This window comes from Homalodisca vitripennis, chromosome 3 (assembly GCF_021130785.1).
Source record: "Homalodisca vitripennis isolate AUS2020 chromosome 3, UT_GWSS_2.1, whole genome shotgun sequence".
Taxonomy (NCBI): Eukaryota; Metazoa; Arthropoda; class Insecta; order Hemiptera; family Cicadellidae; genus Homalodisca; species Homalodisca vitripennis.
Window position 1 is genome coordinate 199,413,083 of NC_060209.1, and position 16,416 is coordinate 199,429,498.

Below are 16,416 nucleotides of genomic sequence, written 5' to 3' on the forward strand. Positions count from 1 at the left end.
TTCCTTAGATTTGGTTTTAAAGGTACTTTAAAGTCTTCATAATCAAACGGTTGTGTTGTTAGTTTGTTCTTATTTATAATATTAGCATTGCAGTTTTTTTGTATGGAATCCTTTAAAAGGATTGTAAATAAGCATCCTTACATCGGCATAATTCATTTAAGTGCTTTTAGAAATTATTCGAAATTACATGTTTTTAAGAAATTCACGAAAGTGCCTTTAATACGAATTTTTTCAATACTAATAAAAGGCCTGATAAAGCGCACATAATGCTGAGAACACAATGCCATAAACTTCTCCAAGTGGTTTATTATAATTATCTGACAAATTGAGGTGAGCCATTGTTATAGAGCTTCGGTACCGCTACCGACTCGTCTGTATTACACACTTCACTGACTATTGTGGCTTCCTTCTCCTCTCCTGCACTGGTGTTGTCTGTGTCGTGTTTTGTGATGTTCTACTCCATATACCACAATATTCACGAAAGTGAAGTAACGTACATAATGATGAGAACACAATGCCATAAACTTCTCCAAGTGGTTTATTATAATTATCTGACAAATTGAGGTGAGCCATTGTTATAGAGCTTCGGTACCGCTACCGACTCGTCTGTATTACACACTTCACTGACTATTGTGGCTTCCTTCTCCTCTCCTGCACTGGTGTTGTCTGTGTCGTGTTTTGTGATGTTCTACTCCATATACCACAATATTCACGGGTATTGAAGTAACGCACATAATCCTGAGAACACAATGCCATAAATTCTCCAAGTGGTTTATTATAATTATCTGAAAAATTGAAGTGAGCCATTGTTATAGAGCTTCGGTACCGCTACCGACTCGTCTGTATTACACACTTCACTGACTATTGTGGCTTCCTTCTCCTCTCCTGCACTGGTGTTGTCTGTGTCGTGTTTTGTGATGTTCTACTCCATATACCACAATATTCACGGGTATTGAAGTAACGCACATAATCCTGAGAACACAATGCCATAAATTCTCCAAGTGGTTTATTATAATTATCTGAAAAAATTGAAGTGAGCCATTGTTATAGAGCTTCGGTACCGCTACCGACTCGTCTGTATTACACACTTCACTGACTATTGTGGCTTCCTTCTCCTCTCCTGCACTGGTGTTGTCTGTGTCGTGTTTTGTGATGTTCTACTCCATATACCACAATATTCACGGGTATTGAAGTAACGCACATAATCCTGAGAGAACACAATGCCATAAATTCTCCAAGTGGTTTATTATAATTATCTGACAAAATTGAAGTGAACCATTGTTATAGAGCTTCGGTACCGCTACCGACTCGTCTGTATTACACACTTCACTGACTATTGTGGCTTCCTTCTCCTCTCCTGCACTGGTGTTGTCTGTGTCGTGTTTTGTGATGTTCTACTCCATATACCATAATATTCACGGGTATTGAAGTAACGCACATAATCCTGAAAACACAATGCCATAAATTCTCCAAGTGGTTTATTATAATTATCTGACAAATTGAAGTGAGCCATTGTTATAGAGCTTCGGTACCGCTACCGACTCGTCTGTATTACACACTTCACTGACTATTGTGGCTTCCTTCTCCTCTCCTGCACTGGTGTTGTCTGTGTCGTGTTTTGTGATGTTCTACTCCATATACCACAATATTCACGGGTATTGAAGTAACGCACATAATCCTGAGAACACAATGCCATAAATTCTCCAAGTGGTTTATTATAATTATCTGACAAATTGAAGTGAGCCATTGTTATAGAGCTTCGGTACCGCTACCGACTCGTCTGTATTACACACTTCACTGACTATTGTGGCTTCCTTCTCCTCTCCTGCACTGGTGTTGTCTGTGTCGTGTTTTGTGATGTTCTACTCCATATACCATAATATTCACGAAATTGAAGTAACGCACATAATCCTGAGAACACAATGCCATAAACTTCTCCAAGTGGTTTATTATAATTATCTGACAAATTGAAGTGAGCCATTGTTATAGAGCTTCGGTACCGCTACCGACTCGTCTGTATTACACACTTCACTGACTATTGTGGCTTCCTTCTCCTCTCCTGCACTGGTGTTGTCTGTGTCGTGTTCTGTGAAGTTCTACTCCATATACCATAACATGATATTCACGAAGAAGTAAAGTAATGCATAATGTTTGAAGACACAATCATGTTTTAACAATCTGTTACATTAATGTAACCTATTATTGTAGCTTCTTGGTACCGCCACCTGCTTATTTATTTTGTTGTTATTATTATCATTACTGTTGTATTATTGCTATTTCAATCTATGTATTATATATTCTGCATTTCAATTTTTTAAATATTTCTTATTATTTTAATGCCACTATTAGATATTGTTTAACATACATGTCAATTATTACCCATTATTTTTTAAGTACTGTGGCCATTTTATTTTTTTTTTTTCTATTTTAGCCCATTTTTGAATTTATTGATTTAAGATTAAATATAATATTATTTAAGGGTAATTACGTTAAATAAATAAATATAATATTATTGGTATATTTCAAGAACATAATAAAAAATAATGTTGAAGTTTCAATGAACAAATAAATAATTTTATTATGTAAATGTTTTGTCTGCTCCTTCTTTATATTTGCGCTATTTGTTTCTTTTCATGTAGTTATAATCCTTGTTATGTCTGTATGTTTTTAAGGAAAAGATATGTATTTTGAGAAGACTATATTCTCTTTATTAATGAATCTATGAAAGAATAATAAAATGGTATATACGAAAGAATGTTGTTGCTAAATTATTTTCTATTTCAAACTAATTTTAAACAAAAATATATTTTTAAATGAAAGCAGATGAAGATATTATTGAGGCGGATGTGAAGGCAGCGGAAATATCACTGATTCCTACTTCCGGTTTCCATATTCAATCCTTTTACTCTGATATTTGTGCGACTTGTAAGATAAGGTAGAGACGATTATTAGTAACGTTTATGTAAACTCAAATTTGCTATATTAGTTTTTAGTTTACTTATTATCATAAAGCAGTTTTTGTATGCGTCCCAGGATAGTTGTAAAACTACAGCTAACTTTATGTATTACGTAAAAAGATATAATAGAATATTATAAACAGAGTGGGAAATAACCTAGCATAATAGTAATACTACAAAAAGGAACAATTTCTTAATACAACTGCAGTCTATATATTTCAAGTGACACTCGACACTCGCGTGGAAGTTAAGTAAACTTTAAATGAGTTCTGAGTCCTCAACATCCAACACTCAAAAGAAAAACAAACAAACAAAACTTGCAGAAAGTTCAAAGCGCTCATTCCTTCTCAGGGGAAGTAAAACAGAATACCAGGTGAGACCCGCGCACACACTTGCTCCCTACCTTCGACCCTCGCACACACTTGCTCCCTACCTTCGACCCGCGGACACACTTGCTCCCTACCTTCGACCCGCGTACAAACTTGCTCCCTACCTTCGACCCGCGGACACACTTGCTCCCTACCTTCGACCCGCGTACAAACTTGCTCCCTACCTTCGACCCGCGGACACACTTGCTCCCTACCTTCGACCCTCGCACACACTTGCTCCCTACCTTCGACCCGCGGACACACTTGCTCCCTACCTTCGACCCGCGTACAAACTTGCTCCCTACCTTCGACCCTCGCACACACTTGCTCCCTACCTTCGACCCGCGCACACACTTGCTCCCTACCTTCGATCCACGCACACACTTGCTCCCTACCTTCGACCCTCGCACACACTTGCTCCCTACCTTCGACCCGCGGACACACTTGCTCCCTACCTTCGACCCTCGCGTACAAACTTGCTCCCTACCTTCGACCCGCGGACACACTTGCTCCCTACCTTCGACCCGCGTACAAACTTGCTCCCTACCTTCGACCCACGCACACACTTGCTCCCTACCTTCGACCCTCGCACACACTTGCTCCCTACCTTCGACCCGCGGACACACTTGCTCCCTACCTTCGACCCGCGTACAAACTTGCTCCCTACCTTCGACCCGCGGACACACTTGCTCCCTACCTTCGACCCGCGTACAAACTTGCTCCCTACCTTCGACCCGCGGACACACTTGCTCCCTACCTTCGACCCTCGCACACACTTGCTCCCTACCTTCGACCCGCGGACACACTTGCTCCCTACCTTCGACCCGCGTACAAACTTGCTCCCTACCTTCGACCCTCGCACACACTTGCTCCCTACCTTCGACCCGCGCACACACTTGCTCCCTACCTTCGATCCACGCACACACTTGCTCCCTACCTTCGACCCTCGCACACACTTGCTCCCTACCTTCGACCCGCGGACACACTTGCTCCCTACCTTCGACCCGCGTACAAACTTGCTCCCTACCATCGACCCGCGGACACACTTGCTCCCTACTTTCGACTCGAACACACACTTGCTCCCTACCTTACGACCCGTGCACACACTTGCTCCCTACTTTCGACTCGAACACACACTTGCTCCCTACCTACGACCCGTGCACACACTTGCTCCCTACTTTCGACTCGCACACACACTTGCTCCCTACCTACGACCCGCGCACACACTTGCTCTCTACCTTCGACCCGCGCACACACTTGCTCCCTACCTTCGACCCGCGTACAAACTTGCTCCCTACCTTCGACCCTCACACACACTTGCTCCCTACCTTCGACCCGCGTACAAACTTGCTCCCTACCTTCGACCCTCGCACACACTTGCTCCCTACCTTCGATCCGCGCACACACTTGCTCCCTACCTTCGACCCACGCACACACTTGCTCCCTACCTTCGACCCGCGTACACACTTGCTCCCTACATTCGACCCTCGCACACACTTGCTCCCTACATTCGACACGCGCACACACTTGCTCCCTACCTTCGACCCATGCACACACTTTTATTCCCTGTACATTCTCACCATATGAGGACCATACCCAAACATGCAATTCAATACTCAAATCAAATCAAACCTTTTTTATTGCGACGACAATATGTACATTGTGTGGAAAACGTCATGGATATTTTTAAATTTCTTACATTGATACAAAAATACACACTCACACATACAATTTTACAGTTACGCCTCTTTCATTCATCGCCAATGCTACCCACTTAGTACAGCGTAGTCAGTCCTTTTATTGGGGGGTCTCACAGTCGAATGCCAAAAATTCACCCACATTATAGAGCGCCTGAGACACCAAGAAGCGTTTGAGGCGAGTTTTTAACGCCTTAGGCGTTGGAGCATCTTTAATTGAATTTGGCAGTCTGTTGAGGAACTGCACACCCGCTTGCGAGGGTAGGCGTTCATAAACCACCGTTCTGTGTCTCCCAGTCCGGTACTTTGCTCTGCCATCCGGACACCATACATGTGCATGTCTTGGCCTCTGGTTAAGGCACATTTACTCATACAAAACAAAGTTGTTTCCAAAATGTAGAGGCACGGCAGAGTCAACAGCTGCAAGTTCTTGAAAGCTTCCCTGCACGACACTCAAATGTTCCAATTAGATTTTGGCGATTACTCGAATTTGCTTTTTTGGGGTCTGATTGCTCTTTGAAACTGAGTGTTTGCGCAAGCTCCTAAAAGGACCACTCCGTAGGCCAGATAGGGGTAAACCAAGCCGTAATACGCTATAATCGGTACCTGACTCGGACAATATTTGGCTAAAGATCTCAAAACAAAAATGCCTGAGCAGATTTTTGGGCAAACATCGCCAATATGCTCATTCCAAGTCAGTCCTCGATTAGGGTGCATTTCTAGGAATTTTGAAGAGCAGACAAAAACAAATTTGAACGAGTCTCCAGACTCCAAAACAGGCAGTCAGAATAATTGAAAAGTTACATTACAGAGGGTCGTAAAGGAAATCTGCTAGGGGAGCTTGAATTTCTGACTTTGCCCTCCCTCTACATATTTGGCGTGGACAGGTCAAAAGCACTTTGGTTGGGGATATTCACCAAAATGAGAAAAAATGCAGGGGCAACTATCGAGCCCAACATCACAGACTGACGCTGTCGCAAAATCTGCCACAAGTTGTGTCAGACTGATCAATAATCTCCCGGAAAATATAGAGAACTCCAACAATTAAAATCAATTCAAAACTCGTATAAAACGCCTATTGGTGTCTAGAGCGTTCTACTCTGTCGATGAGTTCATGATGAGTCGCTGGGATTTATAAGAGACATGGGATCTCAGGTCATGGAGAGTGTGCTTAAGTGAATGAGTGGAGGTGTAAGTTTGGATGTGTGTGTGTGAATGATATAATGATAATGATTTACAAATAACGATTTACTGACGTTTGCGATGCTATGTACAATTGTTAAAACACGATGTAATACGATTTTATACTACTTTTCGGGTTTTAACTTATGGGAGTTTGTTATAATATCATGATTCCACGGAATATAATTAACTTTACTAAATGTTACATTCTTTTTTACCTTTAACAAATTTTGCAGATTTGACATATGACGTTTGTGGGTTAAAACATTTCTTTGGTTCCATTTTTATTTTATCTGTAGTTAATCAAAACAGATTATTACATTCCTGATATTGTAACCTAAAGATAATAATTATAAAAACTAAAAATATATTATTTTTAATTAACATTTTGAAATTTTTGGACAGTCAACATTTTCTATAATTAATGAACAAAGTCAAGCTTAGGCAATCAGTCTCCCCCTCCTGACAATTAAATTTTCAGATTTTTAAATTTTTATAGGTTCAGTAAAATTTCTATACCACTATAAGTGGTAATATCAACTTTTGCTTCTTTAATTTAAAGAATAAGGCATACTTTCGTTAATCTACAAGTATCTGGTATTTTTCTATCATTCATTGAATTTATATGTTTCTTAGCTAGTCTAGTTAAGAAGTATTATGTGCAATTTTTTTAATGTTAATATGAATACTTTCAATATGATAGTTGACAAGGAATGGCTGTATTTCTAATAATGAATGCTAAGCATTAGATGATTTGTTTAAGAAGTATTATGTGAAATTTTTTAATGTTAATATGAATAGTTTCAATATGATAGTTGACAAGGAATGGCTGTATTTCTAATAATGAATGCTAAGCATTAGATGATTTGTTTAAGAAGTATTATGTGAAATTTTTTAATGTTAATATGAATACTTTCAATATGATAGTTGACAAGGAATGGCTGTATTTCTAATAATGAATGCTAAGCATTAGATGATTTGTTTAAGAAGTATTATGTGAAATTTTTTAATGTTAATATGAATACTTTCAATATGATAGTTGACAAGGAATGGCTGTATTTCTAATAATGAATGCTAAGCATTAGATGATTTGTTTAAGAAGTATTATGTGAAATTTTTTAATGTTAATATGAATAGTTTCAATATGATAGTTGACAAGGAATGGCTGTATTTCTAATAATAAATGCTAAGCATTAGATGATTTGTTTAAGAAGTATTATGTGAAATGTGTTAATGTTAATATGAATAGTTTCAATATAATAGCTGACAAGGAATGGCTGTATTTCTAATAATGAATGCTAAGCATTAGATGATTTGTTTAATATTCTTTCGATTTTTAAATAATTACATGTAAACATAAGTCTTGCATATACATATAATAGTACCCAGAGACGTACGAAAATGTATAGAGTTTATAATTAATATTTTTTATTATTGGCATATATAGATAAGTATTTAGATTTTTTTTTACAAGACACAATCTAAATTTTCAATCACGATTTCGTATTATTACGTAATATAGTAACACCCGCTATACATTTCACATGTGTTGTAAAACAAACATGAACGAAGGGTGGATGAATTAGTCATGCGATACGTAGACTAGTTCATAGTTATAATCAGCTGTTGCTTGGCAAGTATCAGTAATTAGTAGTTCAATCCAATTAGTAGAGATATCTGGTTTTGTTCCTTGAATTCCATTTTCAGATTCCTAAAATTCGCCTGCACAGTAAGTGTAACCTGTATATTATATGTGGGACATATAAAACAAAACTGTTACGTTTTGCAGACGAACACTAACTATTAGTTAATAATTAGTGTTCTTTAGCTAATTGGTTATCACTAAATTGTCATCACGCCATACCTGGTTGGCTAGTAAAGAAACTATTTGCTACAATATTCCCTATCCTGCAGGAGCGCTATAGTTAACTATGAGGAGATGAAAGAGGAGGACTAAGACCACGTCTGACGTATTGAACTGAGCGGTTCTCTATTTGCCATTTGTTATTTCTGCACCGCTGCCGACTCTCTGCGGTTCCGCATATCTTTGCTGGCCTCATCACTCCCCAGTGCCAAGACCGAGGCTAACCATCCGTGAATATCAGCTCTAGAACCGTCATTCCGGCTTACTTCCGTTCTTTAAGGCGGATATGTTACATTTCTGTTATCAGTTAGGTTTCACAAATTGAAAAGCTAAGTTCTACAATAACTTTAATATAAAACCAGTGTTTGAACGATATATAACGTTTATGGAAAGGATGTAATTGCAAGTCCCAATATTTAAACAATATTTTTATTGTATATCCATGTGTTTTTCTTTTATTATACTGTAAAAAAGCATAATATATATAATATCCACTATGCTGACAACGTAATAGTTCAATAACCGAGAGGCAAGTTGCACTGCATAAGAACACAACCTACGAAGAAACTTGTAATATTTCTTAACATTTATAGAGGAATTTCTATTAAGACAGAAAAATATCCTTAGCCTTTCTAATTTTGGTTGAGGGTGAAACAACAGACATCTAAAGGGTTAAAGAAATGAGCGTAAGCATTTCCTTAGATTAATTTTTCCCAAGTTGATATACTTACGGACTGTCAGACACATTACGAAATAGTTACATCACCTTCCTAAAGCTAAATGCAATATACTTTATGGCTCTGTATATGGTTAGCCAACGCTGACATTACCTTTACTTACGTGTTTGGCGGTTTCTTAAAATTGTATCAGGGTATGAAATATGTGATATAAGACCAATTATTATTTGCTATTTTTATTCCCTTTGACACCCTCCAATTTTGACCCCATCAAAACTATCACGGCTGAAGATCGATTTATTTCTCAAGGAGAGCTACACCATCAACTTCAAGAAAAACCGGGTTATGTACGAATACAACTCAAATTGGTTCTGTACCTTAACTAACATGTTCTACTGATTTTTATGTAGAAGCAGTTTACAAGATTCTGACATATGTAACTCACCTGGCCACTAACTTGTCAAGCGATTTTTGAAGAGTAATTCTTAATCCTCATCTCATTTGGCAACATACAGTAGCTATGGTGGAAAGAGTTAATTCCACGAGAATGTTGAGTTAGACAATTAGAGGAAGGTGAGTTGGAGCTTAACTCAACACTCATCTGAAAATTCGTTAAATGTTACGTTGAAAAGAACGTAAGCTACATTAAATTTAAAGGGAATAACGCATCCTGTAACTGACTTAAGGGGCTGTTGAAGAAGTAAATTTACAATCTGCGGTTGTTTGATAGGATGAGAAAAAATCTCTACAATATTGGTAAACGTCATCCCTAGAGAGTTAATTACAGTAAATTATTTTATCATCACAGTCACTAAAAGAATGTGTCTATCTTTACTGGCACATCAGGTAAAGTATGTGATCCACACTTACAAAGCACAAGTTAAGTACCTTTAAGTTCAGATTCGGAGTAATCCGTAGGCTGTAATGCACGGACATTGCTACTAGTGTAACAGTTGTATAATAGTATCATTGTGTGTTTGGTTAGGAGTTTGACAACTAAAACTGTCTCACAGTCTATTCAAATTTACGTAATAAATCAGATTTGAGGAGGAATAATGGCCAAGAGAGTCACATTGTCAATTGTTGTGTATGTATCCTTCATCTGCGACTCTTATAGTTGGTTCGGTTGGTTTACTTCCATTCCTTCTAGATGTTACGTACTTGTGTATTAAGTATAAATAATTACTGTCACCTATGAACTATTAATTCACTGTTGTTGAAATGCTGTAACAAACATTTATTACTAAAGGGTGATTTTGATTGTTTATTTATATGCTTATATACTTTTTTGGAACGTTCCTATATATATATATATATATATATATATATATATATATATTACATACAAATATATATTATGTATATGTACGTTTATTTTTTTTAAATCGAATAAAAGTATAAAACTCAGGTTGTAAGAGGAACAATTAATATTTCAGTAACAATATTGTTATATACATAAAACATTATAATCATCAATAACACAATACGTTTGTTAACTAATTAAACTTATTTAATAACAGGTAACAGATTTTGTGTTTATTTGATGATATTGACAAACAGGTAGTTGTGATATACATAGCAAATTGCAACAATGTATGGTTCAGAATTTAGAAACTTGTACATAATTATTACATCATGGCAAAAAAAATAATGCTAAGTACATACACGAAACATCTAAATTATATTCTGCGAGAAAGGTGATATGAACTGACACAACACAATGCTCTCCTGAGACTCGGCACTGGGCTGTCCGGTACATCCAGCTGTCTAAACATTACGTAACCGACACTGAGCGTTCCACGGCATCTGTTACATTAGCAATCATGGCTGCTTAACATGTTGTTTCTACAATATAGTCATTCAGAACAAATATTAGATTAACCCGGGAGCACTCGCGCTATTAGATTGAATCTAACATATTTTTTGTGTTATATAATTTTTTTTATTTTTTATCTTACAACACTGAACCCTTAATTTATGCTTCTAGGGGTATGTCTGCTGCGTTACGCATCATGTTTAGACAGTAGAAGTCGCTGGGGTGGGGCGTCATGGTGGGGTTGGCGGACGCTCCTCGCGGGTTGTTAGTTTCAACCTAACAGCGCGAGTGATCACGTCAGTCCATTGTTAGGAGCGATCTAACGGCGCGAGTGATCGCGTAACTGCCAGTTTAAATCCATCAGTTTAGTGATTTTTCTTGTTTTTCAGTTTGCTTTTGAGTTATATTTCGTAGATTGCTCTTTTATGACTTATTATTATATTTATTATTATTTATATATTTATTATATATATATATATTTATTATTATTACAATTATTGCAATGAATGAAGACCATGAAAAAGCCGTTCTTAGTTGGTTGGAGGAAACAGATTTCAGTGAAGGAAATATTTCTATATTGGACAATGTGAGTGATTCTGATCGTTCTTCTGAACACAGTGAACACAACACGGACACAGACCAGTCAGGTGATGAAGATGTTAATGTTATTCTTCAAAATGACATTGACGCTGTAATTCCTGGGTCATCTCAACAAAGAAAACGTCCCTCACCAAATGTAAGTTGTCTTTACACATCTAAAGACAATACAACTAATTGGAATGTCCATAAGCCAGTACAACCAAATCTTTAAAACAAAATATTGTTAAAAAACTGCCCTCTGTTGTACGAGAGTTTAGGGAGCACAAGACTGTTATAGATTGTTGGAAAATATTTTTTCCTGATGAAATGTTACTTGTAATAACTCGCTTTACCAATCAACAATTGCACGTCATGCGTCTAAATTACACTCGTGCACGGGACTGCAATGACACTGACGTTATAGAGATCGAAGCTTTTTTTTGTATATTATATCTAATAGGTGTGAAAAAAGCTCAGCGCTTATGTACAGATGAACTATGGTGCACTGATGGCACTGCCCCTGAAATTGTTGCCGCTACCATGACTAAAAAAGGTTTCACACCTTAGTGCAAGCCACCAGGTTTGATGATAAGTCTACACGTGCACAAGGAAAGCAAGTAGACAATGCTGCTGCAGTACGTGAAGTTTTTGAATGGTTTGTTAGCTTATGCAAACTTTGCTACAATGTAGGTGAAATCGCAACCATTTGTCATTGGCAACCAACTGATTTGTCAAAAGACCTGATGCACCCACACATGATACGCCGGGGATCCATTGTAACACTGCCCACAAATATACGGCAAACAATCAGACGTCTTACAGGTGGATCAGTAACGCCTGGACCAGTGGAACCACAAGAAAGGGGAAGATGCGCCTTCTGTCCCAAGAGGAAGAACCGGTTCACTACTCGAATCTGCGGTACATGCAACCGGAAGATATGTGGTGACCACACCCAGACATCAACCTACATGTGTCATTCCTGTGGACAAGATACAGATTCGAATGATGAGTAATAATCACACAATAGGTCTCAAACCAGTTTTATCTTTAAGTTTCACTTGTTTAACTGTTTAAAGATAATATAAAAATATTAAATTGTACAAAATTTAATGGCCGACTTGTATAACAATTAAATGTATTCAATAAACATGTGTCTACTTCTATGCTTTATTTTAAATCTGTTTTAAACCCATTCTGTCCCTACTCTAAACAGGTAACATTAAAAAAAAATGACAAATGTTAGATAAGATCTAATAACGCGAGTTCTTGCGTAACTTCTTGTAGCGCGAGATCTCGCGGGTTAAGCGATAGTTCATGTCGCCTGACACAATACAATGCTCTCCTGAGACTCGGCACTGGGCTGTCCGGTACATTCAGCTGTCTAAACATCACGTATCCGACACTGAGCGTTCCACATCATCTGTTACATTAGCAATTACAGCTGCTTAACAAGGTGTTTTATATTATATAGTCATTCAGAACAAATATTAGATTAAACGATAGTTCATGTCACATGACACAATACAATGCTCTCCTGAGACTCGGCACTGGACTGTCCGGTACATTCAGCTGTCTAAACATCACGTATCCGACACTGAGCTCTCCACATCATCTGTTACATTAGCAATTACAACTGCTTAACAAGGGTTTTATTTTATATACTAATTCAGAACAAATATTAGATTAAGCGATAGTTCATGTCACCTGACACAATACAATGCTCTCCTGAGACTCGGCACTGGGCTGTCCGGTACATTCAGCTGTCTAAACATCACGTAACCGACACTGAGCGTTCCACATCATCTGTTACATTAGCAATTACAGCTGCTTAACAAGGGTTTTATTTTATATACTAATTCAGAACAAATATTAGATTAAGCGATCATTTATGTCACCTGACAAAATAAAATACTCTCCTGAGACTCGGCACTGAACTGTCCGGTACATTCAGCTGTCTAAACATCACGTAACCGACACTGAGCGTTCCACATCATCTGTTACATTAGCAATTACAGCTGCTTAACAAGGTGTTTATATTATATAGACATTCAAAACAAATAATAGATTAAGCGTTAGTTCATGTCACCTGACACAATAAAATGCTCTCCTGTGACTCGGCACTGAACCGCAGCTGTAAAGCGCCGTTTACGTCATCACCTGGAATATCAGGACCACCACCGGAGCGCCGTCTCAACGGAGCCACTCGCAGCACCAACACCAGAGTCTCGTCAGCCAGCCAAGCCGACACGCCCAATGGTGTTGCCACCACGCCATCCACCAGGACCACTGGTACAGAGACCACACCCACATGAATGCGCCCCAAACCGGAGTCCCGAGGGAAGAGACCACGGCCACCAGGGTATGTAGCAGCCGGCGGACTCCCCACCGGGACTCCTACCTAAGAAGCCACAACCGGTCCACCCCCTGAGCCCGGAAGGCCCCCACCCTCTGACCATCTGGACATTCTTCGACAAACTATTGGCTTCGGCCACAGTTTATGATTATTTTGCGTGCTTGATTGAGCTAATTGCGAATGCCTAATAGTTGTTTTTCTTGTGATATTGTTCTTGTGGCAGTAAATTTTGGTTATTTGCAATCTCTATCTTGTAGGCTTTGGGGAGTCGTAAGGAAGCGGTAAGTGTGGGCCGTGGGGCTTACGCTCCTTTGTACTGTGGGTGTGCTTGCCTCCCCGGGGCGAAGCTGGGCAACGCTAGCTAGATATCATTGTAACACTTTCTACTAGCGGCTAAAAGGCACAATCGATCTTGGTAGTATAAGATAGGACAGAGTGGAGGGTTTGCCAATGGCATCCAAAGCACCTGGAGGCGTCTCTAAGAGACTGCAACAGCTGAGTACCAGCTCAGATGAGGACTCGGTGCGAAAAAGCCTACGAAAAGACGGCTACGAATTGACATGAAACATACGATCCTGTTGAGCAAAATGAGCCAGAAAAGGATTACGTATCCATGGCTGAGCCTAGTCGCGACCCTGTGGAGGTCTGTAACGTAATTGGCTTAAAGCTGAGTCGTCTCTTAAATAAGATGCGAAACAAACTCACCCAGGCGGGCCAGCTTACTGTAGAGGAATATTTTGCCAAGATAAGAGATCTGGCGGTGCACCTCCATCAAGAAAACCTGATCCTTAAGAGCAAGCTTAACGAGAGGGCCGTTGAGTCACCACTCGGTAAAGAGTTATTGCAAACTTGCCAAGTTACGGTGAAGGAGATCTCCAAATCAGCCAAAACCTTGAGCGAAAGCACATCTGTACAATCTGGCAGACCGAGCTACGCGGCTATGGGTGCTGTAGCGCCTCCGGTAACTGTCCAGGGCCAAGGGCGAAAAGTTGCAAAGCCACATGGTGACAAATGCACGGCCTTAATCTACCCCAAGGACTCGACCCCAAACACCTCAAGCGAGACCACCAAAGCCCTTATTCAAATGACAGTGAAACCGCAAGTCATGGGCCTAAAGATCAGACGTATCTCCAAGATACTTAATAATGGTGTAGCTCTCGAAGTCGAGAACGCAGAGCAACTGCGTAAGTTGGAGGAAATTAAAGAGCTCAGATGCATTGTTAATATAAAAAAGTCCAAAAAGAGAAGGCCAAAAGTCCTAGTGTACGATGTTCCAAAAGAGCTGGATGGCAAAACTCTGACCGAGGTGGTGTACGCTCAAAACAACGAGCGAAAGGAGTGCACCCTGGAAAATTTCCAGAAATCATTTAGACCTCTATTTAAGACTGGACCCAAAAATAAGCCCACAAATAACTGGGTATGTGAAGTTTCCGCAGAGACCAGGAACTCGCTTATTAGGGCTGGCCGAGTCTTTATTAACTGGGCCAGTTGCAAAGTTATCGACCACCACATCGTGACTAGATGTTACAAGTGTCAGAGATACGGACACATGGCGAAAGACTGCAAGTCGGAAGTCGACGTCTGTGGTCATTGCGCGGCGACGGGGCATGAGACCAAAGCCTGTTCCCACAAAGGGGATAAGACGAAGGCAAAATGCGTGCACTGTTCCGGAGAAAGGGGCTCCGGCAGGCATTCCGGTCATCCATCAGGGGACCGCAATTGTCCTAAACACCAGGACGAGATTAACCGCCTGGTCTCACTGACCGATTATGGCTGCTAGAAGGCCTCGTTCAGGTGGCCAAGTAAAATTTGGCCAGATTAACCTGCAGCGCAGGCATTCGGCAGTGTATCAGCTTAGGCAGGTAATTGCGGAGGATGGACTGGATGTCGTGCTGATCCAGGAGCCTTACTCTTCAGTCGGTAGACTGTCCGGACTGGGCCTCAGGACAAAGTTCCTAGGCCACAGAACAGCGCAAGAAGGTCGACCCTGGTCCGCCGTGGCAGTGGCTAACAGTGCGATCGAGCCATTGGAGTTACCGCAGTTTAGAACCAGCCATTTTACTGTGCACAAATTGACACAGTGGTCGGTAAACTGTACGTAATAAGTGCTTATTTACAGCCATCACACGATATTGAGCCATACTGACCCATCTGCGAAGAATATTGCAATCACTAAGAGGTAGGCACATCATAATTGGGTTGGACGCTAACTCGAAATCCGAACTGTGGTTCAGTGATAGAACAGACGAGCGAGGTGCCGCTCTAGAAGACCTTATTTTAACGCACGGTCTTGTGATCTTAAATAGTGATGGTCAAATGTCGACCCACGTAAACATGTATTGGGTTCTACGTAGACGTGGGGAAACGAATATAGACGTTACGCTGGCTTCGGCCAGCGTGGCAAACAGAATTGGCAAATGGAGCGTCAATGACACGGACATTGGCTCCGACCATCGCCTGATCACTTGGTCTTTGTCACTGGGCCCCCAGCACGGTAGAATAGCGAAATCAAGAAACTATGCAGTCCGAAAAGCAGATTGGTACAAGGTCAAGGCGAAATTAAAAGAAGGATTAGCAATGCTCATATCGGTGAAGGCGAGAACAATCGGAATGTACAGGAACAAGCAGCCGAATTCTCGCGTTGTGTCATTCAGGGATGCGACAAAGGCATCCCGAAACGGGCTATCATAAATTCAAATTCAAATTCAAATTCCTTTAATGTCGTAAGACAACTTTTGTTGTATGACAGAGTCAAGTACATGCTGTATATACATAGGTTATAAAGTAAAACAATAAAAATACAATGGTTATACAACAGTAAATATTATACTAAATATTTTTTTATTAGTCTACATAATTATAGAATTATTATTATTATTGTAAAAAAAAATAAAAACTTAAAATTTAGAATTTAAAACGAGTC

General features: G+C 39.7%; 2 protein-coding genes across 2 annotated transcripts; both read left to right on the forward strand.

The window, feature by feature from the left end:
- Positions 1-3,219: 3,219 nt before the first annotated feature.
- On the forward strand, positions 3,220-9,745 carry LOC124358550 (adhesive plaque matrix protein-like). Its single transcript, XM_046810851.1, has 2 exons — positions 3,220-4,893; positions 9,731-9,745. The coding sequence occupies exons 1-2, from the start codon at positions 3,220-3,222 to the stop codon at positions 9,743-9,745; spliced, it is 1,689 nt and encodes a 562-aa protein (XP_046666807.1).
- A 4,361-nt stretch (positions 9,746-14,106) lies between these two features.
- On the forward strand, positions 14,107-15,273 carry LOC124358551. Its single transcript, XM_046810852.1, has one exon. It carries the CDS (start codon positions 14,107-14,109, stop codon positions 15,271-15,273), a length of 1,167 nt encoding a protein of 388 aa, XP_046666808.1.
- The last annotated feature ends 1,143 nt before the right edge of the window (positions 15,274-16,416 follow it).